Raw genomic sequence first — 26,973 nt, forward strand, 5'->3', positions numbered from 1 at the left:
TTTCTCGTCTTATTGTCTTGTGACGTACAATAAAATGTGAAGTGCTTTAATGTAGATGACTGAAAATGAACAGTGGCCAATGATTCGTGATGAGTTATTGCAGTGTACCATATTCATATCCATAGTCCTTGTTACACTGAACATCTGTGGTTAAGAGTTGCATGAACATACATGACTATCTGACTTCACACAGCACAGTTCACTCATACAGTACATGCACTGACTAGCGTGGCTTTGCAGTGCCATCTACTGGTCAGCAGAGATTTTTCGCTCATTCTGTTAAAAGATGGGTATCTGTTCCAAATCAAGGAAATACTACCATAAAATACACCATGAGCTGCCAGATGAAGATTAGCATACATTTACTCAAGCAACGTATTTAAGTACAGTTTTGATGTAGGCCTACTTTCCTTGAGTATTCCATTAATTGTTATTTCAGAGGCAAATATTGTAATTATTACTCAACTACATTTATCTCACAACTTTCGTCACTACTTGATTTGCAGGTTCAAATTTCACGTGCAAAAAACATGGTCAACACATGAGGTTTAATACAGAGGTTTAAAAAAAACTATCAAACTACTGTATATATAAAGTATTTAAAATTTACTAATTTAGGGAAACTACTAAATCAAAATGTTGCTTCACATCCATGCATTCATGATAATACTCTAAAAGGCTGTTCTGCATAATGAGTACTTTTACTTTTAATACTTTAAGTATATTTTGCCGACAATACATTCGAATGCTTAACTTTGACTTGTTATGCAACATTTGTAGACTTTTACATCAAGTCCATCACTGATAGTCATGCACTTGTTGACATTTCTTACATACTCATCCAGACTTACAGTTACCATGTGTGCCCTGTGGATGGAGGCATTGTCATCCTGGAACTCTGAACAAGAGATACATTATTTACCATGGGATAAAAGTGCAGACTCAAATTTGCACAGGACAGCAGTCACATCCAAATAAGGTGTTTTAAATAGGCCTATTATATTATATGTTTTGATGTAAAATCTTAAAAATCTTCGAAAAGTCATTAACTATAGTTGTCAAACAAATGCAGTGATGTAAAAAGTACAATTGTATGTAGTAGTAGAAGATGAATCAACTCAGGTAAAAGTACCCCAAAATTATATTTAAGTGCAGTGCTTGAAGGTCCTATGACATGCTGCTCTTTGGATGCTTTTATAGACCTTAGTGGTCCCCCAATACTGGATCTGAAGTCTCTTTTCCGAAATTCAGCCTTGGTGCAGAATTACAGCCATTAGAGCCAGTCCCACAATGAGCTTTCCTTAGGATGTGCCATTTCTGTGTCTGTAGCTTTAAATGCTATTGAGGAGGAGAGGATGGGGCAAGGTGGAGGGTGGGGGTGTGGCCTTGACCAACTGCTTGTTTGCAAGCCATGATGTCTCTCTCTTTCTCATGGGCGGGCCAAATGCTCTGGGCCGGCAAAGCAGAGAAAGGGGGAGGTAACCTTGCTCCTTATGACCTCATAAGGACGAGATTCCAGATTCGCCCATTTGAGCTTACTTTTTCTCAAAGGTGGAGCAGGATACCCAGGGCTCGGTTTACATCTATTGCCATTTCTAGCCACTTGGGGACCATAGGCAGGCTGGGGGAACTCATATTAATGTTGAAAAACCTCATAAAGTGAATTTTTCATGCCATGGGACCTTTGTGTAAATATACTTAATTATTTTCCACCTCTGCTTTATTCTTTGCACGACCTCAGTTGCAAAATACATGTTAGGTGTAATATAGGGTCCAACAACGGTGTCCCTCAGTGTTCTGAATTGACTCCTCAAACGTTACACTGACATTTTTTCCTCTCAACTGATACAAAGCTGCTTTTTTATTTTTCCCTACATCTTGAACCAATGTAATCGTCATTGTTGAGTAAAGCACCTCAGCCACTGTTCTTTAAACAAGTTCATGCTTGTATGTGTTTTTTGACTCTGTAAGGCTTGTGAGGACGTGCAGCCCTCCAACCTCACCCCCGCCCCAAGCTCAGCCACAGATATTTTAATCATTTCAATTGGATGCCTTAGAGGTCAATGTCCTTAGAGAAATCCTGAGCTGAGAGAACTGATTACTGATTGATTATTACAGATCATCTCTAGCTAAAATGCATGGTTTGGATATAAAAAAGAATATATAAAATAGATATAAATGTCTAATATCTAAAACAGATGTACACGGGCTTCTCTGTCTTATTTTGTTTTCCCTATATCCTTATCAAGATAATTAGGGCCTGAGCGCCGACAGCGGTGAAGGCCCTATTGAAACTGAAGGAATTCTTCTTTCTTCCGGCAAATGAATCGCCTTTTTGAGTATGGAGCTAAATCAGGGCCAAATGTTTTGTTAATTTGAAAAAAATATATATAGTTGAAAAACTAAAGCTTGAAATTGAAAATTTTAGTTTTGGTCTAAAACTTGACAAATAAAACCATGTATTCAAACTAAAAATAAGTGTACCAATTTTTCTTTCAGTTTGAATAAAATTTAGATTAAATTCTGGAATTATTTTGAATAAATTATTAATTTTCATTTTTCACTTTTATATTTGTTTTCAGTTCCACATTTATGTTTTCAGATTCAAAACTTATTTTTTTTACGGCTTCAATTTTTTCATTTTTTTTCAGTTTCAGACTTTTGGCACTGATTTTGCATAGGGGGCGTGGAATTATGAGTGACAGCCTAACAAAGAAGGCAGAAAACTCTCATGTTGCCTTCAGGAAATTGTGTTACTGCGAGAACTATGACTGAATGCTTTCTATCCACTATATATGTGATTTTTACTAAACAAACTGATGCCAGTGACAAAGTTCCATTTAAAAAACTGTTTTGGACAACACGTGGTACCAATTACACTATAAGAGCAATAAACTGTGCCAGATTGTGCAGTTCAGCAGGAACAATGACTTCTCCCACTTCCACGTACGACTTTGAATGTATGCACCACAGTAGTCACTCGTATGGAACGCCAAAAAGCTCACATTACTTCACTTTCCTACCTGTTTTGAACGGTCAGGACGTAGTTTTTTACGTCATCTAATGACAAAACGGGAAAATAGGTGGACAGCTGGACAAAGCTGGAAATGAAACATTGCTAGCACTAAAGTTAGCATTAACTAATGTTAGCTTCACACTAGCTGGTGTTTTTACACTAATTTCAGTGTCCAGCTCAAGTTTTTTGACTTTAACATGTAGTGTCTTTGTTAACCTCTGTTTGTCAGAATGACCATAACTCGACAGTGGCTGCGATGCTTCATTTCCAGCTTTGTCCAGCTGTCCACCTATTTTCCCTTTATGTGTTAATGACAAAAAAATGCCACTGCGGGGATAATGTTCCAAAGTATCTATTCAAAAATGCTAATATCTTTCACGTCTTACCTGTGCGCTGGTGCCAGGGTTGCCTTGGTGGAGCGGACGCCATGCTGACTGCCGAGTGTATGGAACGCCAAAAAGCTCACATTACGTCACTTTCCTACCTGTTTTGAATGGTCAGGACGTCGTTTTTTACGTCGTCTAATGACAAAATGCCGTAAAAAGCGCCGTGGAATGCTCATCTAATGCCGCTTTTTACGTGGCTCAATACGCGTAACATAACGCTTCAAAAGACACATAGTATATATGATAATGAGCTCCACCCTGTCTTTTCCAAAGCCAATACATTTGGACTGTTATCACCCAATCAGTAAAGAACAACAACAGACCACATTAATCCAACCCAGCACAAGTATGAACAAAGCTCGGTGGATTTACTCCCACAACTAAAGCAGGTTGTTAGAGAAAGTTTAAAGATATGTAGGCTGGTGAAATCACCTTTTTAAAATATATATATATATATATATATATAAAAACTCTTTAAATAAGGCTTTTTGGAAAATGTATGGGAAATTTAATTCCGGAACCTGAACCGCAAAATAAGGGGGCGGTCACTTTTGAGCTCTATTTAAGGATAACGCTACAGTCTGTTTTTAATCAAGAGAGAAGAACGACGACGACGACTACTACTAGCTACTAGCTACTAGCTACTACGGCTACTGTTACTACCATAGACAGTATATAAGGGTTACTACTACTTTTTTTTTTTTTTTTTTTTTTTTTAGAAAGGTGATTTCACCAGCCTACATATCTTTAAACTTTCTCTAACAACCTGCTTTAGTTGTGGGAGTTAATGAACAGAAAACCACCTAAATGAATTTCAAAGAATATGTGTTTCACTTCCTTTAATTGTTTAATGCTATAGCCTGACAATACCCTACACCCAGTCTCAACTCTTCAAAAGTCTAAAATGTAGCAGCTTATAGGCTACTGATTGGTCTTTTTAAAAGTCCAAGTAATAACAGTTTGTTGGTGGAAACATCCCTTGTACCATTTATGGACAACTGGGGTTAAGATATGTTCTTTTGTTAACTTTTAATTTTAATCCAACAACTTTACTTGAGCTCTTAAATGAAGCCATTGTGTAGCGATACAGGTGCATTTCATAAAATTATAGTATCGTGGAAAAGTTTATTTCTGTAACTTTATTCAAAAAGTGAAACTTTCATATATTCTAGATTCATCACAGAAAGTTTATCAGTTCAGGTTTCTTTTTTTTAAATCCTGATGATTGATTCTTCTCACGTCCACATTTCTGTATTATACATTCTTTGTTATAATATTCTAATATTTTGAGGTACGGATGTTTCATTTCCATGAGCTGTACGCCGTAATCATCAAGACTAAAACAAAAAAAGGCCTTTTATGCGTAATGAATTTAGAATATATGAAAGTTTCACTTTTTGAAAAAAATAAAAATAAAAAATAAACTTTTCCACTATATTATAATTTTATGAGATGCACCAGAGTCATTTTAGGTGGCAAGTTTTGAACCTACATCTGTTCACAACTCCATCCTTGATTAGGAGAGTGAGAGCAGATGGGAATAAGCACAGACTAACATTTCTTTTAGTAACATTTTAAAATATGTGCTTAAAATGATTAAAGTGGATGGAAACCCAGCTTTTCACAGGCCAGGAAGTCCATCCACAATGTCATGAAGGTGGCTGAAAACATAATCAGATATGCTCTTTGTGGAGAAGTTCTACCAGACCAGGTTTCAAGGTGCACCATGTAGGAACACACTTGCTGTTCTGCCTCCAGTGGTCCAATCGTCTGTGCTGCTGCATCCAAACCAAGACCTGCAGAATGAAAGCTGATACACAAGTTGTGCATTTGCTGAACAGTCAGTTGCACACACCAATATAGGCTACTCCCAGTTGAAAGCCTATAATTTCACTATTTACTTTATTATCATTAGGCCACTTACTTGTACTCTTACCTACATCTCCTAATAATGTAGGAAGTAGGCCTAAGCATGTTGGTGAACTTGTTACATCAATACATTGTTGGTACGGATGTATACACTTTCTTTAAAGCCTGTTAAAAACGAATTTCTAGTGGGTGAGTGTCCCCTAGTGGATATATTGCATTATGTGTGGATTGTGGCTCTTCAAATCAACTGGATGGTTCTATTGGTTCTATTATGTTAATAAAAGTAGGGGGAAACACAGACGTTATTTACTTAATATGTAGCTACAATGCAGCGATATCAATCAAAACTAGCTCATTCATTTTGCTAGATGAAAGTCCGTGGTTTTAATTGTTGGAGGTTGGTGCACTTATTTTACCAAGAGCGAGTTAGGACAATATCAGTGGCCTTTAGTTAATTATATCTGCAGCAAACCTTCCACAAATGATAACCTATTCAATGAAAACACAATACAGTTTATTTGCCTACAATTTTAGTTTACCGATTGCCAAACTAATAGAAAAATAGACTGTACAAAAAAAACCTCTCCCAAATCCACCGAGCTTTGTTCATACTTGTGCTGGGTTGGATTAATGTGGTCTGTTGTTGTTCTTTACTGATTGGGTGATAACAGTCCAAATGTATTGGCTTTGGAAAAGACAGGGTGGAGCTCATTATCATATATACTATGTGTCTTTTGACGCGTTATGTTACGCGTACTGAGCCACGTAAAAAGTGGCGTTAGATGAGCATTCCACGGCGCTTTTTACAGCGTTTTGTCATTAGACGACGTAAAAAACGACGTCCTGACCATTCAAAACAGGTAGGAAAGTGACGTAATGTGAGCTTTTTGGCGTTCCATACACTCGGCAGTCAGCATGGCGTCCGCTCCACCAAGGCAACCCTGGCACCAGCGCACAGGTAAGACATGTGAAAGATATTAGCATTTTTGAATAGATACATTATCCCCGCAGTGGCATTTTTTTTGTCATTAACACATAAAGGGAAAATAGGTGGACAGCTGGACAAAGCTGGAAATGAAGCATCGCAGCCACTGTCGAGTTATGGTCATTCTGACAAACAGAGGTTAACAAAGACACTACACGTTAAAGTCAAAAAACTTGAGCTGGACACTGAAATTAGTGTAAAAACACCAGCTAGTGTGAAGCTAACATTAGTTAATGCTAACTTTAGTGCTAGCAATGTTTCATTTCCAGCTTTGTCCAGCTGTCCACCTATTTTCCCGTTTTGTCATTAGATGACGTAAAAAACTACGTCCTGACCGTTCAAAACAGGTAGGAAAGTGAAGTAATGTGAGCTTTTTGGCGTTCCATACGAGTGACTACTGTGGTGCATACATTCAAAGTCGTACGTGGAAATGGGAGAAGTCATTGTTCCTGCTGAACTGCACAATCTGGCACAGTTTATTGCTCTTATAGTGTAATTGGTACCACGTGTTGTCCAAAACAGTTTTTTAAATGGAACTTTGTCACTGGCATCAGTTTGTTTAGTAAAAATCACATATATAGTGGATAGAAAGCATTCAGTCATAGTTCTCGCAGTAACACAATTTCCTGAAGGCAACATGACTGAGGAGAGTTTTCTGCCTTCTTTGTTAGGCTGTCACTCATAATTCCACGCCCCTGAGTTGAAGCTACGCAATGCTATGCAAAATCAGGGCCAAAAGTCTGAAACTGAAAAAAACTGATCTGAAACTGAAAAAAAAAGATTTGAAGCCGTAAAAAAAATAAGTTTTGAATCTGAAAACATGAAATGTGGAACTGAAAACAAATATAAAAGTGAAAAATGAAAATTAATAATTTATTCAAAATAATTCCAGAATTTAATCTAAATTTTATTCAAACTGAAAGAAAAATTGGTACACTTATTTTTAGTTTGAATACATGGTTTTATTTGTCAAGTTTTAGACCAAAACTAAAATTTTCAATTTCAAGCTTTAGTTTTTCAACTATATATATTTTTTTCAAATTAACAAAACATTTGGCCCTGATTTAGCTCCATACTATGCTTTGCTGTCCTGTAAAAATTATGTATCTCCAAAACATCCCTTTTTCATGAGTTCATATAAACAGGCCTGTTGTCAGCTTTTTAACAGTGCGTTTTTCAGATAATCCAAGGTTTTTTTAAATAGTCTATATAATTTCAGAAGTATGAGAATGTTCTCCCTTTTTCCCCAAAAGAACACATAATCCTTCGGTTTATCTGAATAATTCAAAATCACTAAATGTGGAGAAACATACTTTCACCTGCAGCGACAAAATTCTGCAGCAGATATTTGTCTTAGTTTCATGTTTCTGATGAAGCCTTATTTAGAAAAAAGATCTTTTGAAAGCAATGTCTTATGGTCTTACAATAACAAGTAAACGACCTATTCGCAGACATTCTCTCAATTATGGTATTTATAGTTTATTGCAGTATTTATGAACAAATATAGAGGTACGGTAAAACCTCAGACTCCTCCCTGGGGATGATATCTATTTTCAGCCCTCCCCTCCACTGGAAGAGTCACTCTCTTTTTGTCCGTCTACATCAGTGGTGTTTCGACCCTGATGACTAAAGCTGTCGATACTGTGTGGAGCTGGACTTGAGATCTGTGATTTTTAAATGTATATGGTTATATTTGCTAAACAAGAGACTTACATCTTCAAATTGAATCTGTACTGTACTGCTGTGGCCACCCTCCAGCGCACAGTAAGCAGCTCCGTTAGTTGTCTTCCGACCTAAATTATTCAGGTTTTGTTTTCAAACCAATTATAAATCTCAATAATCAGACCAGTAGGCTAATTTATTAATGTGTAGTATGCAGTAAGCTGCTCTCCCAGACCTGATATTGGATCAATGAATAAAATATAAATATCAACATATCAATAAAATATCAACCGATACTGATCCTTTTCTATTTTTGTTTGTTTTCCTAGATTTTTGCCATCTGTGCTTTTGCAACATGTGGAGGATACTATGGTCATCTCCAGGTTAAAGTGGACTGTTCAGACAGGAGGCAGAGTAACCTCAGCATCGACATTGATTTTGGCTATCCTTTCAGGTGAAGTAGTTGTTTGTGCTTTCCTTTGCATACGTCCTTTGATCTCATTAGGTAATTCACTTTGTTTGTATTACATTTAGTTTCAACAGCAATTGCTTTTATTACAATAATGAACAGTTCAATAGTTTAGTTAAGACCGAAAAACAATTATCAATAATCCACTTTAACAGCAGAAGCCTATATGCTAACTTTCACAACATTAAACATTATCTAAATCAGTTCAAACAGCCTTTCAATATAATTGCTATATCGGAAACTTGGATAAACAGTGAAAAGGGCTCAGATTTTGAAATTAAAGGATATGAAATGTGTTGTATTAACAGAGAAAGCAAGAATGGGGGTGGTGTGGCTTTGTATGTGGACCAGAAATTCAATTACAAGGTGGTGGAAATAATGTCAACAGTGGTGGATGATTTACTCAAATGTGTTACAATTCAATCAGGAGAGACTGTTTGCAGATATGCAAAATGTTTCATTGAACAAGAGCATGATTTGAACATAATATTGGAGATTGAACTCCATCGTTATATTAATACATTTGTATTAATACATTAGATATATTAATACATTTAATATATAGGGGTAGGGAACCATGATGTAACCCCCCGATGGAATCCAGACACCGGTGGCGGTGGAGAAGACCGGAAGACCAGGCCGAGGGGGCACTGGAGTGACAGCCGTAGAACCACCAGGACGGGAGGTGGAAGGGGAGGAGGAGGGACGACGCCTTTCTGAAATGACAGCTGATAGCACAGGGAGAGAAAGCGCTTTTAAACATGTTGAGACGCTGTGATTGGCCTATGAAATCTTTGGCCTTTCCTATTTGGATTATCAGAAGGAGAGCGCCTCAAGCGCTGATTCGCTTTAGAAGAGACTGATTATTGTTAGGTCTTCCTGAAAGAATTTACGCTGAGCTACATTAGAAGTTTGTAGGGAAAAAAAGAAAAATGTTATTGTAAGTTGCATCTATGGATCACCAGGTTCTAATATTGATTTATTCAAGGATTGGATGGAGGAAAAAATTACAAAAACAAATCAGAAAGCGATGTTCATCTGTGGTGATTTTAACATTGATTTGCTAAATCCAAATAAGCACAATATGACATATGAGAGGACTTTATCAGTACAGTGTATTGTCTGGGCTTTTTTCCCAAAATTACCAGACCCAGCAGGATTACTTCCCACAGTGCAACATTAATTGATAATATTTTTTCAAATGACATAGATAACAATAACAGATACAGTGAGTGGACTATTAATAAATGACATCAGTGACCACTTACCAGTTTTTACAGTTTACAACAGTAACTATACATCTAAAAAGGACAATAAACCTCTATTCAGAACAGCAGAGTCTATGGTTGCACTGAGAGATGATCTGCTTTCACAAGACTGGGAAATAATATATCAGGAAAAAGATATTGATAAAGTATATGATGAATTCCTAAGAATATTTAAATTATTATATGATAAGAATTGTCCGATAAAAAAATAATGCAGAAAACAAAAATATAGTGATAGACTGTGGATTTCAAAAGGATTACAAAATGCCTGTAAAAAAAAAAGAATACACTTTATAGAGAATTTATTAAACACAGAACTATAGAAGCAGAAAATAAATATGAGAAATATAAAAATAAGCTAATTAAGATTATGAGAACTTGTAAGAGAAAGTAAAGTGAAGTAAAAATAATATGAAGGGTATATGGAATTATACTAAATAGTATTATAAGAAAGGGCACGAGACAGTCTAATTATCCCCAGTATTTCACTTGTAATGAAAAGAACATTAATAATATGGAGGACGTGGTCAATAATTTTAATAAATATTTTACAAATGTTGGACCAGATTTAGCTGTAAAAATTCCTATTCCGTAGCTAATCGATAACAGATATAATGATCTTATTGAAAGAAATCAATGTTCAATGTTTCTTAAAGCAGTAAAAGAAAAAGAAATAATAGACATTGTTAAAAAATGCAAAACTAAAGCATCCACTGATTGTAATGAAATAGATATGAAGATAGTACAAATTGAGGGGATCTCAAAACCATTAACTCATATTTTTAATTTGTCATTCCAAACTGGTAAATTTCCAACTAAAATGAAAACAGCAAAAATCATACCTTTGTACAAAACTGGAGATAAACACCACTTCACAAATTACAGGCCGGTCTCTATACTGCCTCAATTCTCAAAAATTCTAGAAAAACTCTTCAATGACAGATTGGACAAATTCATTGATAAATACAAATTACTTACTGATAATCAATATGGATTCAGAAAAAATAGGTCAACATCACTAGCTTTAACTGATCTCATTGAAGAAATCACAAATTCCACAGACAAAAAGAAATATGGAGTTGGGGTATTTATTGATTTGAAAAAAGCATTTGATACAATTAATCATGAAATATGAATTAATAAATTGGAACGGCTTGGGATTAGGGGGGGGTAGTGTTGAATTGGTTAAGCAGTTATTTAAAAGACAGGCAACAATTTGTGAAGTTGGGAGATTATACATCTGAATGTTTGGACATTGCGTGTGGTGTCCCCCAGGGGTCAGTATTGGGACCAAAACTATTTATCCTCTATATAAACAATATATGTAAAGTATCTGAATTACTGAAATTTGTATTATTTGCAGACGACACAAATATCTTTGGTTCTAGTCAGAATTTACAGCAACTCCTGGACATAATCACTTCAGAATTCAGAAAAATAAAACGTATAATAAAATAAAAATAAGTTATCATTAAATGTGAATAAAACCAAATTCATATTTGGCAATCGTAAATCAATCAATCAAGTTCAGTTACAGATAGAAGGTTTCAATATAGAAAGGGTATACGAAATGAAATTCCTTGGAGTGATTATAGATGACAAGATTTGCTGGAAGGTTTGGGGAAACACATCAAAATTCATTGAAATCGTTAATTATACTTCAAAAAAGAGCAATAAGAATAATTCATAACACTGGACATTTGGAACACACCAATTCACTATTTTCACAGTCTAAAGCAGGGGTGGCGAACCTGTGGCTCTTGAGCCGTATGCGGCTCTTTGCCTGCTCCTGTGAGGCTCTTACTGTGTGGCTGGGGGCTGTGTCATTGGTTGATTGTTGTTTTTAACTTTTCTGAAACATACAGTATTTCAGATAAGTAAAAAAAAAAAACACATTTGAATGCATCTGCCAATACTGCCATTACATTTGCCAATTATTTTAAAATGGAAAATAATGCAGCAGAATTTTGAGGACAGATTCTGCAACCTGAGGAAAAACAGCGGCCACAGATCACCTTCCTCGTTAACCCGTTCACTGCTGAATCCGATTGTTTGAAAGCCCCTTTAGTGACAAACGAGTGAGAGAGTTTCTTCGAGTGGCCACAACCGAGTTCAAGCAAGACCTGAAAAGGATTGTAGATAACAAAGACTGTCAGGTTTCCCACTGAGTCAATCTAAGTGAGAAAAAAAACTATGAAAACTGCTATGTATTATGACATTGTCATCACATCTGGAAGACACTGTTGCTGTTGTAGTGTGGACGTGCATGTGTTGTGTGGCTTTTTGCTATGGTGCGTTTTTTTTTTGTGGCTCTTTATACCTAACTGGTTGGCCACCCCTGGTCTAAAGCATTAAAATTACTTGACCTAGTCGAATTTCAAATAGCAGTAATTATGTTCAAGGCGAGAAACAATTTATTGCCTGGCAATATACAGAAAAGATTTTCTGAGATGTTTGAAGGACGAGAAAAGAGTGATTCTATTTCTCATCCGTATTGCTATTTTAAGTGAAAGGACTCATTTAAACAGAGCTATAATAGATCATCGTTTAGTTTCAGTGTTCACAGTGGAAACAAAATCTATTCGCCCATGAATTAAATAAAATTACAGTTGGATATTACTCATCAGCTCCATACAAAAAGTCAAGCCAAAATAAAATGGTAATGAGTTGAATTTCACAACAGTAAAATATAAAGACATTGTTTAACTGAACGACTTCTTGGAGAGTGACTGGCCACCATAAATATTTCATTTGGATGATGAATGGTGTGGTGTGTCTGTGGGTGTGAACTCTCTGGTCTTGTGGTCGACCACCCCAAACCCTGTCTGTCAGAGTCAGTGATGGCCAAGCTGAACTGTTAATTAGTAAGTAAGTAAGTAAGTAAAGTTTATTTCTATAGCACATTTAAAAACAGCTCGCTCTGACCAAAGTGCTGTACATAGCGCATTAGCCACAGGGTCATAAAATAAAAATAAAATACACTTACAAATCAGTGATTTAGGCTAAAACGACATCAAAAGACAAACACTTATTTACAAACATAGCAGGATAAGACAATTAAGATGCATTAGTTGTCTCATTAACAGCTCAGTTGACTTGACACTGGTGTTGATGTGTTAGTTCAGTGGTACCCACTCTAATACACAATGTAAAAAATCTCCCCACAAATATAGTAACAAATATTTAAAAAATTATATAAATGGTCAACCCTGCCATTGAATGCCATAATTCAGGGGTGGCGAACCTGTGGCTCTTGAGCCGTATGCGGCTCTTTGCCTGCTCCTTTGAGGCTCTTACTGTGTGGCTGGGGGCTGTGTTATTGGTGGATTTTTTTTTTTTTTTTACTTTTTGAAACATTTCAGATAAGTGCAAAAAAAATGGAATGCACTTGCCAATACATTTGCCAATTATTTTAAAATAAAAAATAATGCAGCAGACTTTTGAGGACAAATTCTGCAACCCGAGGAAAAAAAATCTGCCACAGATCACCTTCCTCATTAACCCTTTCACTGCTGAATCAGATTGTTTGAAAGCCCCTCTAGTGACAAACGAGTGAAAGAGTCGCTTCGAGTGGCACAACCGAGTTCTAGCAAGACCTGAAAAGGATTGTGGATAACAAAGACTGTCAGATTTTCCACTGAGTCAGTCTAAGTAAGAAAAAAAACCTATGAAAACTGCTATGTATTATGACTGTCATCAGACCTGGAAGTCACTGTTGCTGTTGTAGTGTGGACGTGCATGTGTTGTGTGGCTTTTTGCTATGCTGCAGGGTTTTTTGTGGCTCTTTATGCTGAACTGGTTGGCCACCCATGCCACAATTAATCCTCATTTGGAGATGTTGCTACAGTATGCTTCCTTTTGTCACATAGAAAAGCCAAGTTGCAGCACTGCTTTTTTTACTGGCAGCTTCTTCATGAATCGTGGCATTTGTCCCTTTGTATGCGACACTAAACAAAGGTTTCTCTGCTGTGTATCTATGGTTTTTGAGGTTGAACCATTTTCCCTACAGACTGAATCTCCTTACATTTCATTTTTCTGTCTTGTAGACTACAAGAAGTGCATTTTAAGGCTCCCTTGTGTGAGACAAAGAGGGAAGAGATCCTTTTCCTGGATGGCGACTTTTCCTCCGCTGCTCAGTTTTTCCTGACTGTTGGTGTTTTTGCTTTCCTGTACTCTCTGCTGGCAACCATCGTCTATGTCTTTTACCAGAACAAGTACCTGAAAAACAACAGAGGCCCGCTTGTGGTCAGTGAGTTTATACCTTCAACAAACATTCCTCCAATCCTCTAATGTCCACATCTGAATTAGATACAATATGGTGTGATAATGTTTGTGTTTGTATGAGATGAAACACACCAAATTGACTATTTTTCCATTCTACTCTTTTGTCCTGAGCAGGATTTTGTCGTTACAGTCATCTTCTCCTTTATGTGGCTGGTCAGCAGTTGCTGTTGGGCCAAAACTCTTTCTGATATCAAGACGGTCACCAACCCAACACAGGTGCTTTTGCTCAGCAGAATAAATGTATGGCCACCCGGGAGCCTCTCTGTCACAACTTAATACATCTGTGGTAGGTGTTCGCTCAACAAATGAAGCACTGAAACCCAAACTGATAAACTTTATAATAACCATAACTAAAGCAATAATTATTTTACTGTTAACAAACAATGAAATTACAATTAATAATGTTTACTGATTACTAGTAATACTGTCATTTATGTTATTTTAACAGTTGATTGTTGCACACGTCATACAATTTGATATATTATATTAAGTATGTGTTAATGATTACCAAATGATCTGTAAACCTTTAAGAATTCATTTGTAAACAATTAATAAACATTATTTGGATCGTTATTATAAAGGTGCAACAGAAGATTACAATACCTTGTTAATGAATGCATTTTATAATTTGATAATTAACTTAAAATCCCCATCCAGACACATTTTAAAGTATGTAAAAAATACTCTGTTATGATTCACATTTTGTTTAACATGCTTTTCAGACACGAAAAGTAAAAAACTCTGAAAAAGGAACCGGAAGCACATCTTCTCTTTCTCCCTCATTGAGCAATTCTGGATCTGGCTTCGTGCTACCCAACACCACTGCTCACGCAGACTCATTCAGTGACTACATTCTAGCATCTACCTTAGTTTTGTTTATGTCTTTTGTTACCTTGTTAGCTTGTAACTGGCAGTGGCTGACACAGTTACGATTACAGTGTGTTTTTCGCTCCCGCCGTCTCCCCGAGCTGACATCTTGGTGCAGCTGCTGTGGCCGAGGCGTCGCTCTCCAGGAGGTGTGTTTCCGCATCCCTTCCACTACCTACAGCTTGTGGCTATCCGGGGTGCGGTCTAAACAACCCACCAGGGGCAGTGGGACTGCTCAAGAGCGCACGTCTACTATTGGCTGGGAGTTGTGATCTGTGCAGTTGATATAACTCCCGGCGGGACAGCCAAGGCTTAACGGTCATGGCGGAGACAGCACAGCAATGTTGTTCTGTGTGCGCGGTCAGAAAAGCGTGCATGGACCTGGATCGGGGAGATGGTGGTGTGAGCCTCTGTCAGCCGAAAAAAGGGGCCTTCAGAGGTAGGATGGAGGCCAAGCTCTACCGCAGTGGCGGGACCGCTAGGAACTCCATTTCCATGTCGCCTTGAGCCCTGATGAATGGTGCATAGCGAGACACCGGAGCCGCCCATCTCCCGTGTTCGGGGAATGCTACTCAGCATTTACACAGGTCGAGAACAAAATCCTTAGTGGTGGGCAGAGAGCCCGCCTGCTGCGGAGGAGAAAAGCCGCTGGTGCGGTGCTCCCCTTCTGGAAAATGGAGACAGCTGAGTGGCAGGGCTCCGTAATCCTCTGCTGTTTCGAGCTCCAGTTCTCCCAACAGGGAGGAGCGAGAGCCGGCAAGAGAATCGTCTTCGGGGGGATTGAGTCAGCGGACTCGTGCCCGCCAAAGAGGTCCCTTCCGGGATGGCCAGGTGTCGCCGCTGGTGGTATCCTTACCTTACCTGACTGTCCGGCCAGCTGCCATCATCTGCCGCTTCGGTTCCTCCGTCGGTAAGCGGACGCAGAACTGCTGAAGAAAAATAGGGAGCAGATCTATGGTCGCGCAGTTGTGATACACAGTAACTGCGGACGTAATAGAGGCCTGTGCAGGGCACCAGGGCGCGAAAGAAATCTTCACGATTGCGCGTGCGCGAAGGGATAAACCCAATAGCAACAGCCCTTCGAGGGCAAAGGCTATACGAAGAGAACAGGATAATCTTAACTGTAAAGGCTGAAGGGATAATCCCTCAGGTTTAATCTTGTTAGGACAGTTAACATAATTCTAACCAATGCCCGAAACCTCTTACCACTCTGGTACAGCCTGTAGAGTTTAAACTATGTCGATGAGAAAGATTTGGGTTGCTTATGTGTGTTAATGAATCTCATCAGTAAAGTATAGCAGTACTGCTATTAAATTAAAGAGTTCACAGAACGTGAATTAATGATCTTATGTTAATCATTTGACTGAGTGGTGGCCACAAATCATTGCTTTATTTAGGTAAATTATTTATGGGAAGAGTCAGCAGGCTCCAACTACACATATTTCTCATTGAATAAAAACTGTGTTCATGACCCATGGTGATGATGTATCATAAACGTTTTGTTCATCGTCAATTTAAAGGGGCACTCCACCAATTTAACACATTAAAGGGAAAATATGCAGTTTGTTTAGCTTAATTTACATTAACTGAACAGCTTCGGAGTTATATGACTTTTTTCGGGTTGAATGGTGGTCGTCTCGCTTCCCCCTAGCGCCTGTGAGCGGAAAAACCACCCTTGCAACTTTGGGCCGGCGAGCCGCCGGCCTCAGCGTCAGGAAGTATTGCGTGAATGTAACGAATTGCTTCACGGCACTGCACAGATACACGCCCCCATCCAAGAACCGGCTAGCTATAAGAACAAGATAGCGATGAAGTTTTTCACACTATCGTCATGGCTGAGCTGGCAAAAAAAGAAGCAGAAAGCTAGGAAAGCATTGTCGGAGGAACAGAGAAAGAGGAAACGGAAGACTGACCAAGCGAGGAGTTAGACACGAGTAAACATTGGACCTGCGTTTTCAGAATGGCGAGAACTGAGACAAACAGAAGCCTGCAAATCTGATGCTGACCTGGCGTTCTTGCTGTTGCACTTGTAAGTATCTTTGATCAGAAACTTTATCTGCCACAAAGTTTCTTGTCAGCTTGATGTTGACAAACGCAAGTTGCTTCTGCTCCGACAGCGTTCTAAGGCCATTGTAGGAAAAAAGAATAATGTTACGGGGGAGAAAATGGGAGGGGGGAGAGTCGCCAGCGAGTTTTTACGACAGCGTTGCCAAATATCTATTCCGAAGCTGTAGGTGGAGCTCTATAGAGAAACCTGCGAGCAAAAAGTGAGAAAACAGCGAAGAAATTGCCAAAACTACATAGCGCCCCTTTAAGTTACTCACCATGAGTACTGCTCTTTTTCTCTTTTGTTTTTGAGATTGTCCTCGTCGACTGTCTGAACACTTACAGATTGTAAAGCCCTTTGACGAAGGAAATATGATTTGGGGCTTTAAATATTTTATTTAGTTTACTTCAAAAGTAACAAAAGATTAAATGCCAAAAAAAATTATTCTCAACATCATCTGCTATTGTTGTAGCAAGCTGATAGCTGACAGTTGTGTAATTTTCTCAATCTGTAATAATCAGACTGATATTCTTCTCTGCTTTTGTTCATTTTTCAACAAGGCTTGAAATGTCATGCCTGGCACTAGAACTACTATATTGTTAAATATTGTTGCTAAATATTTTAGTCAGTTTAGTTATTTGCCATTACATAAAGGAGGACATCAAATGACACACATCTAATAAATGTCAAGGATAACACCATACACACAACACACCTCCGAAATATATCCAGTGCATCCCTACGTTTGTTATTAAGGCCTCTGTATGCAGCTTCTCCTATCTGATCTGAGCAATTAGTAAAAACAGAGCCGATGCTTGTCTCAGCTGGTCCTTGACAGAGACACTAAGCACATGCAGGTGTCCAGGGAAGGCTCTTTGAAGAAAATTACAGTGTGTGCACCCACAGCATAACAATTAGGGTCAGGTTATCGGCAGGCTACATCATGAGATAGATGACCTATCGGGTATGGAAGAAGGGTGTAATTACAATTTTTTCACTTCTTTGTAGACACCTGCAGTGGGCATTATCTGCCTGTATATCATCTGAATGCTCTCCAAGAGCCAAGAGAGGATCCAGCTTGTTTAAAATGATTTAAAAAAAAAAAAAAAGATAAGTTCTTTACTTTACACATACACCATAGTTTACTCTAGAGCATAAATTATGTGGGATGCACGGAATGCTTAAATGATACATGAAACCACATGCACGTTGCAATGCTCTGCAGATGTTGGGGTTAATGTATTGACGTTGACCTCAAAGGGGTAGTATATCATCACACCAGAAATGTAGAAGTCTCTGCAGGGTTCCTACAGCGGATGCATGATAAACAGTGTTAATCATATTTTTCCACCTGGACAACAGACATTTTTTTTCATTAAATTGTCACCAACATATATATATATATATATATATATATACTGTATATATATATTGACACCGCTCCGGCTGGCTTGTTTATTTTCAGTAATTTTACTTTTTCTCACGAATACATCGATAATTTAATTTGATTTTCATACTCCGTTCATTAGCAAAGTTCAATAATTATATATAGCTACGCATTTTATCATCCCTCCACCGTATTTTGTTTTATACAGGGTTGGAGTCTGACATGATGCCTGACCTGCGTCTTCGACCGGAGGTACAAGTTAAGTTTACCGCAGTAGCCTAAGCCTACAGCCCACTAGGACTACCTACCCACAACAACTTCATGCATAGCATAGGCTACATCTGCTGGAGTAAGGATGAGGAAATATTTAATAAGTGAACTTTACCGGCTATGGGGGAACTATGCACCTTCTGTGGAGCTTCTGTGTCAATGCGACATTCTCCGACGCCCAAAGTATGTCCACCGAGGATCTCGTCGCAACAAAATCTACGTGGCTTGCAAGGATGGCAAAATATTCCCCTGTCTCTGGACAGCGGAGCGATGATTTCTTCCACCTGAACCAAGCAGTCCCGCATGGATTTGTTTGCATCTGTAAACCCCCGCTCATCCGGGAGGGGAGGTGGTCTCGCACTGCTCTATCGCGAGAACTGGAAGTTTACATCCCTGCCCGCTATTATAATAAGAGCTTAAAATGATTAAGTTTGTATCTAGTAAAGTGTTCAAATTCTAAGCTCTGACATACTGAAGTCTGCCATCTGTCTTTCTGACTATTATGTCTTATGAGTTATCTGTTGCTTTAAACTTGGTTCATGTTACCCAAAGTCAGTAAAACTACTGTCAAAGGATTAAATCTAACACAACAACCTGGTTGAGCAGCAGTTTTTGGAATGCCCTCTGTTTTTATTTACCATGAACCGCCTTGCACGGGAGTAAGGGATTAGAGTGGGACACTGTGACTTGACGCCAGGGCCAGAGTGGGACTCATTTTCAGCCCTGGAGTGTTATGCCTTAGACCTGCTCGCTTTACTTCACAACTGACTTTATTAAAATAATGTGATTAAAACCTTAGTACATAAGTCAGCATTAGCGTACTGTTCTCTATAGCCTTGTAATTCAGTGTATTTTTGTAAAATATCACCATTTCCAATTCAGTGCGAATACAGTTAGTGTTGCTTCACAATGTAGATTTATTAGAAGATGTTGTTAACATCTTTACAATAACGCAATGATACAATATCAGAATCTATGCTCTGTGCAACTAAGTGTTCACAGATACCCAAACCTTGAAATGAAATAAAATAATTAAAAATATTACCTTCATCCTATTCACTTTCAGTCGTGGGCTTAGTATATTACTATCTTACTTTCGATGATAAAAGGCATAATGGGTCACTAGTAACTAGGGCTGGGCGATAAATCGATTTTATCGATTAACTCGAATGTGTAGTTAACGTTGATTTGTTTAAATGAAAATCGATTTTCTCCTTAACATCCGCCGACGCTCCCCTCTGGGCTCCCATAGCTCCGAACGGGCTCAGCCCTCGCCCCGCGCGTTTGCCATAGAGATACACAAACAACATGGCAGCGACAGGGACTAACATTAATTCTTTTCTTAACTAGTAGTTTCATTACTTACTTATCCGTAATCTCCGCCGAAATGACCGGCAGCTCGCGGTGCTCTGTCCCCGGCTGAGAGTCACCTATTCTCGGATAACTGAACCACCAGCTACCGCTGACCTAAAGGACCACCATGCGGGGCACCAGAGGCGGTGTTGAGGAACTCTTTTGCGGCTCAACACATCTACTAAATGCCGCTGATACGACCGAGCTGTGATGGAGGTCTGTAGCGGCTTAAACAACTAGCAATCGCCGCTCTGTAGCACGGAGCTCCTCTTCGACGTTTGTTTCTACCGCTAGTTACTACGAAGGAGCTTGCTACAGGTATGCTACATTCAAGAGACCATGGGATGTTAATGTACGTTACTCAGCAACAGGTGAAAATAGGGGCAATGTTGCGCAATAACGTTAAAATGATTTGAACTTTTAGCGAGGAACGAGAAGTGAATTACCTGTATGTGTGAAAACAGCTTTATCTCACGCATCCGTTTGTTTGTTGTTGAATATATAGCACCCCCCATCCAAAAAAAGGGAAAACACTCAAACCAATTTATATTTCCACAAAATTGGCATGAATAATCATAATGGTATACATGCCCCATGTGTGTGCGTGTGTGTGAGTCAAAACAAAATAAAGTTAAAACTTGTTTTGAACAATTTCTTTGTCATCTGCAGATTGTTTTTAAGTAGGGGGAGAAGAAAAACGATTTAAATCTTAAATCGGATTTTTTTGGAAAAAATCTGGGATTTTATTTTTAGGTCATATCGCCCAGCCCTACTATTAACATTTGGGCATGGAAAGTGGGTATATTGTAACTAATCTGATCATGTTTGCTTGTTCACACACTGTACCACAGCTTACAGTAGATGTGCCCTTCACACTGACAGCATCTATGCACACTACTGGTTCTGCTTCTGACACTAAATCCAATTTTAAAAATTGTCATAACTCTCAGCACAAATCTCCTCCTCTCTTCTGGGATTGTTAATTATCTCTGGGCATTTTTTTAAATATAGAACAGGTCTACTTTACACCATACTATTTATTAATAATAATTCTAGTTCTTATTATATTCACTCAATGAGCAACCCTGCCTGCCCACTTGGGAGTTATGGGCTCATGGTTTGTGCTTGGTACTGGCTCTTCATTGTCACTGTTAGCAGCAAACTGGACTAGTGACTGCAACTCAAGAGCTACAAGAAAAAGTTTAATTCATAAACATGAACGGTGGTTTGCAGGCCACGCTGTATTGTTTTGTTTGACTGCTAGCATCTTGCACCGCTCCTAATAGCTTAGCTTTCTCATTGTCTTCACTTGGCTTCACTCTCAAACTACGAGCTGGTTTTAATGAAGAAGTTGCTCAGTTTAGCCGCGTCACTTTCTAGAGCTTTACTTTTTTAATTGACGCCTTTTCTGCGTCGTTTTTGCGCTTATTATTTTTATAGCTTATTTTTGCTCACAGTCGCATCCTCTAACAAGCACCACTGACTGAAGTGTACGAGGTGACGGTTTGTTTGTTTTTGAGCAAGGTGCCGCCGTCAGAGAACCAAAAACATAATCATGTCATAATGACCTCTGCGAGTTGGCTGTATGAATGTAGAGAATGGTGGGCTGCAAGAAAAAGAAAAAAAATAAACCAATGAAAAGAGCGGGCTGCGAGTGCAGGCAGCCTAGGGACAGCATCCATTATATATTTTAAATATGATTTCAACGCAGTACCATAACTGAACACTGCCGGCCCTCGCAATCAAAAAACAGACTGGCCACCCGGCTAGCCATTTCAGGCCTGATGCAAAAGGGTAGTTACAGTATTGACACTATGGACCTCTTTCTTCCGATTGCGAATGACAAGATATGAATGGAAATGTTTTACATTTCTAAATTGAATTCAAAAGCAAATACGACCACCGCAGAGAAAAAAAAAAAGGATCCCTCCTCTGTTCTTCCTGTTTTTTTCAATTACTGACTTAAAAGAACTTTTGGGGCTAAAGAAATGTATCTAACTTGACTTGACATACAGGGAAAACCACACTAGCTGGTTTACAAATATGTTTCTCAAATCTGTGAATGTGTAGGCTACTTTGGTTTAAACAACAGGTAATCAAACCAGCATGTATTGTGTTAAATGAACACAGGAGTACATTTATTTTTATTAATGCATGTATTGTCTAGTCTATCCCATATTTTTTTTGTCTTTTTCATATTGCTTGCTTTCATAATACATTAAAATTATGCTACTGGTAGACCAGTAAAACACTTAATTACAAGAAAAGTGACTCATCATAGCGACAGTGGTGTCACATTTGAAGTGTTTTGAATGTCATTAAATCCTGCATACGAGTCACAGTTCATTCACACTTACTTGCTCACTCTCTCACTTAATCACCCGCTCACTCACTCACTCACTCACTCACTCACTCACTCATATGCCCTTGCACACACAGACACAAATGCTGTGCAAGATAACCTCCATAGCAAATGCTTTTCATTACAGTTGTTAGTTGAGACAGAATCCCTCAGCGTGTTTGGTCCAGAGTCCGTTCATCATATCCATTAATCTGTTTGGCAAAAAGAAAAAAATCTTTTTCAAAATCTGGAAGGGATCATTAAGAAAAATGTCCACAGATTTGAGGATGACATTGTGATTAAGGCGTGACACCCCAGGCAAAACCATCATTTTTCAATTTTGAGTTTCGGGGCTATTTTACTTCCATAGCATGTCTTCTTTCAGACTATTGGGGAAAAAAACATCCAAAATACACATTTATGTGTTTATTTTACTACACTTTGTGTATTTGCACCTGTGAATTTCTCGTGAATTCAGCAAAAGTTTGCATTAGATAATGCCTCATTTACATATTTTATCAAAACATTTCAGAAAACTTTTAATGCAAAAATATATGTCTTAATGTAAGTAATTAACTGGGAAAGGGCCATGTTGATATATGTTAGTTTCTTTTTTTATCCTATTCACCTGTAATGTCTTGCAAAATGTCTGGTATTTTATAATCTATATCTTCAAAGGTCATTTTCTCGAAATGGGTTTTCTCAAACTCTAAGCCAGAAATCTCCACTTCAGTAGCACTTACATACCCCAAACTTTTCAGATACATTCCTATCTATATTGCAAAGGTTTTTACTGAGGGGTTTGTTCAGATATCATTCATAGCCTAATTTATGTAACATTCTATACCTAAAAACGTGGTGAAAATGGATTTTTCATGGCTGTTGACACCATATTCTGATTTATGTAGTGATAAAAGGAGATATCTAAAATCCCCTCGTAAAAACCTTTTGACTCTAATATGTCAACAAAATAAAAGAAGAATTTTGAACCTGGCTTTTTCCAATGTTCAGATTTCTGCTCTAGAAATGAATGCAAATTAGCGCATATATAACAAGATAATGCTTAATTTCCATGTTTAAACATAAAATTCCAGAAAACTTGTAATACAAAAGATATTTGTCTTAAAGGGATGGTTCAGAGTAATTTCACCCTAGGGTCCTTTGCACCATGACCTTGAGCCAAACACCCCCCTCAGAAGCTTTTTTCCCTTGGTCTAACATTGGTCGAGTTAGCGCTATCAGCCGAATGGCTTAGTGCAGGAGCTAATGGAACCAAAGGTGTATCTCGTAAATTACCCCACTAATAATGCCCGGAATGGTACCAAACTTCTACAGTAGTACAAATCGGTTCTGTGCTCATAAAACGAGGCATTGGAAAGTTTGTAAGTACACCAGGAGTTTATTTAAATAACACTTGCCTGATGGCTTTGGTCTCTACGAGCAGCCGACAGTAGTCCCTGCTTAGGGACCGTCTACAAACTACAACACCGAAAAGAGATACAAGAAAAATATTTATTAATTTAACTTATTTTTTAAAAGTAAGTGCTGTAGTACAACTAGTTATAATTGAGGTAAGTTTGAAGACACTACCTTATTTAATCATTAAATTAATAAATATTTTTCTTGGTTTGGCTCAAGGTCATGGTGCAAAGGACCCTAGGGTGAAATTACTCCGAACCATCCCTTTAATGTAAGTAATCAACTGGGAAAGTTTCATGGTAATATCTATTAGTTCATTTCTTTCCTATTCACCTGCAGTGTCTCCCCTTAAGACACAGAGGACACTTCTGTCTTGCTGGCAGAGACTGAGGTCTCATCATCCACCGTGCCACCCATTCCAACAGAGCTCAGCATGCAGTTACGGAACTGAAAAATAGAGCAAAGACAGGTTCACTGTTCTGGATTGAACAAAGAAGAAAAAGCAAATACTAGAAACTAGACAGTATTGAGCATACCTGTTTGTTCAACAGCACGTAGATAATAGGGTTGTACAATGCTGAGCTCTTTGCAAAGAAGGCGGGTATAGCTGCTGTCAGGGGGGAGAAGTAAGCTCCCTTGTTCAGGAAGATCCAACCGGCGAAAGAGGCATATGGCACCCAGGCTACCAGGAAGCCCATAACCATCAAGAAGCACATGCGTGTCACTTCCCTCTCTGCCTTCTGGGTGGACTCTGACTCCTGCTGCTTGGCTGCAGCCTAAGGTAAATAAAGTAAAATGTCAGTTCATTCAATAAGTTCTACAATATACAGTGGTGGCATTTTTAGTTTAGTTAGTTTATTTGAATGTTAATAATAGATTCAAATTTTTTTTAAAACAAATAACTTAAACTTCACTTACAGCTTTGACTGTCAGCACAAGGCATCCATAACTGAAGAAAATGATGGAGACGGGAGTGAAGAAGTGGACGACAAACATGTAGATGACATATGATTCATTGTTGAAGCCTGGAGCCAGAGTGTAGTAGTCAGGTCCACAGGAGCACTGCATGCCCTCAGGAATGTACCTGTGTATGGTTTAAGGGTTGGGTTTAAGAAGAACAAATCATGCAGACATTCATCAATGTTTTATGACAACAGAAATTTACCTTCTGCATCTAAAACATCTGAATGGTGTGTTTGAGTAGTTAAGAAATATTAGACATTTTTGCATACCAGTTTAAAATATGAATTCATATTAACTTAAAATCTAAGGTAAAAGAAAAATAATGTGGACATTACCTGGACCAGCCAAACAGTGGGGGTGCAGCGCATGCAAGAGCCATGATCCAGGTGAAAACCACTCCAGCTCCTGCATGAGTTCCACTGAACTTGAAGCTTCCCATGGGTTTGCAGACGACAATGTATCTCTCAACAGCCAGGACTACAAGGGACCATAGAGCAATTTCACCTGCAGAAGAAAGGTATAGATTAATTCATATTATGCAATTTCTTTTTTCAAACACACTGAAGACACACTAAAGAAGGTTTCTCCTGATACGCCATTCTTACCTCCAAGTGTGGCCATGAATCCCTCAATAGCGCAGGAAGTGGCTCCGAGAATGAAGTAGCCGCTGAAAGCAGATATGATGGTGATAGTGAACCCGAACAGGCACATGATCAGTCCAGCCACAGCAAGGTTGACCAGGATGTAGTTGAGAGGTTGCCGGAGCTTTTTGTTCGTAGCCGTTACATACAATGTCAGAGCGTTGATGGGAGTTCCAGTGCAGATCAAGAAGAACATGTAGAAAGCTAGAAGCTTGAACATGATGGGATCTACCATATAATACTGTTCATATTCATAAGGACTTCTAACAACCCCAGTCTTGTTGGACATAGGGATGTAGAAGTTCTTGCCTTCTGTGCCATTGGCCTGGAATCCTCCCTCCCAAACCATTTTCAGTTACCTTCTTTGCTCAGGCTTCAATCGATGGACAGTAGCAATAGTGTGCACAGTCACACAGTAGTCACTAGTAGTGTAAGCCAACTCCCACAGCTTATGTTGTCCGGTTGTCTGTTTTATACCTTCCCGAGTTTATCCACAAATTGGCAAAACAAGATTACAAGAGGATTGTGACGAAGTGGACAGCTCAAGTTTTATTGATATTTGACCTTAAGAAAGTGACCTACCTTTCTACATTTGACATGTTTTCTTAATCTATATGTTTTTGGAAAATAAAGGAGAAAGTGTTGCATTACATTATAACAAGTCCTACTATGAGAACAACTTTTTGTCTTTTTATGGTAGGCTATGTTTAAATTCTCACAATTATAGAAGTTAAGTAGAAATAATTCGTATTTTCTTATTAAATTTTAACTGAAATATTAGGATATTAAATATATCTTTAAGATAGTACTAACTACTTATCTTACTCCTGTTGAACATTAGAGTGGAAATGATCAAACCTTGTCAGCATGTGTCTGGAATGAAGGGTATGATTAGCATTTTGCAGACAGAGATGTGGTTTACTTTCTCTCTGTCATTCTCTTTGTCTGTTTATTTGTTTGACTCCTTCACTCTGTCACTCTTCCACTCTCTCTCTCTTTGTCTCTTTCTCTGGTCTATACACACTAGGGCTGCACAATTAATTGCAATTTTATCAAAATCGCAGTATGGATTAGTACAATATCCAAATCGCAGGGGGGGCGATATATTTGTTAAAGGCAAACAATGTGTCAAACCATTCTGAATTAAGTATTGTGGTGCTGCAGAGACGTCACAGCCTACAAATTGTCCTACACCCTAAATAAAAAAACTTTGTTTGGAACAGATCCTCGCAAAAATCACACTATAATCATTTACATTTTTTAAATTTTAATATTTTTCAATGAAAATGAGAATAATGATACATAAATGATAATTCCCTCCAATATCGTGAATCATATCGCAATCGCAATATCAGTCAAAATAATCACAATTAGATAGTTTCCTCATATCATGCAGCCCTAATGTACACCAGGTTTTGGGCTGTGAGAGAGTCATCACAGCTACTTCTCTCGTCTCAGTATCAGGGAAAGCTTTTAAGCTGACATCTTAAGCTCATTTGCAAACTGGGCTTACTGTAGATCAGTTTGGAGCTGTGGGGGCTTTACTCTGACACTGGTCTCCAATAATGCTGAGTTGCTGACTACACTGCAGTTCAATCAGGCACAAACCTAATGTCTAATAATATCTATACTATCTTTAAGCTTGCTGTAGATCCTGAAACCAAAAGAAAATGAGGCGATACCCTTCATCATACATCATACTGTACCTTTAGCTGTAGGCCACATTATCTTCTAATCTATCTCTAA

The 26,973-nt window shown here is 38.3% G+C and overlaps 1 protein-coding gene and 1 pseudogene across 1 annotated transcript; one reads left to right on the top strand and one right to left on the bottom strand.

The window, feature by feature from the left end:
- The first annotated feature begins 6,186 nt into the window (after positions 1 to 6,186).
- On the top strand, positions 6,187 to 15,078 carry LOC116051605 (annotated as a pseudogene).
- A 7,172-nt stretch (positions 15,079 to 22,250) lies between these two features.
- On the bottom strand, positions 22,251 to 25,687 carry LOC116051231 (green-sensitive opsin-like). The gene is made up of 6 exons (XM_031301478.2): positions 25,192 to 25,687; positions 24,922 to 25,090; positions 24,542 to 24,707; positions 24,160 to 24,399; positions 23,957 to 24,070; positions 22,251 to 22,416 (listed from the first exon to the last, which is right to left on the bottom strand). Exons 1-5 carry the CDS (start codon positions 25,574 to 25,576, stop codon positions 23,972 to 23,974), a joined length of 1,059 nt encoding a protein of 352 aa, XP_031157338.1. The 5' UTR covers positions 25,577 to 25,687; the 3' UTR covers positions 22,251 to 22,416; positions 23,957 to 23,971.
- Between the last annotated feature and the right edge of the window lie 1,286 nt (positions 25,688 to 26,973).

This window comes from Sander lucioperca, chromosome 6, assembly GCF_008315115.2.
Source record: "Sander lucioperca isolate FBNREF2018 chromosome 6, SLUC_FBN_1.2, whole genome shotgun sequence".
In the NCBI taxonomy this organism is placed as follows: Eukaryota; Metazoa; Chordata; class Actinopteri; order Perciformes; family Percidae; genus Sander; species Sander lucioperca.

Coding starts and splice junctions, on each gene's coding strand:
- LOC116051231 (XM_031301478.2), bottom strand. CDS start 25,576: ATGGTTTGGGAGGGAGGATTCCAGGCCAATGGCACAGAAGGCAAGAAC. Junction 24,400..24,541: donor TTGTGCTGACAGTCAAAGCT/GTAAGTGAAGTT, acceptor TATTTACCTTAG/GCTGCAGCCAAGCAGCAGGA. Junction 24,071..24,159: donor ACGTGCTGTTGAACAAACAG/GTATGCTCAATA, acceptor TCTATTTTTCAG/TTCCGTAACTGCATGCTGAG.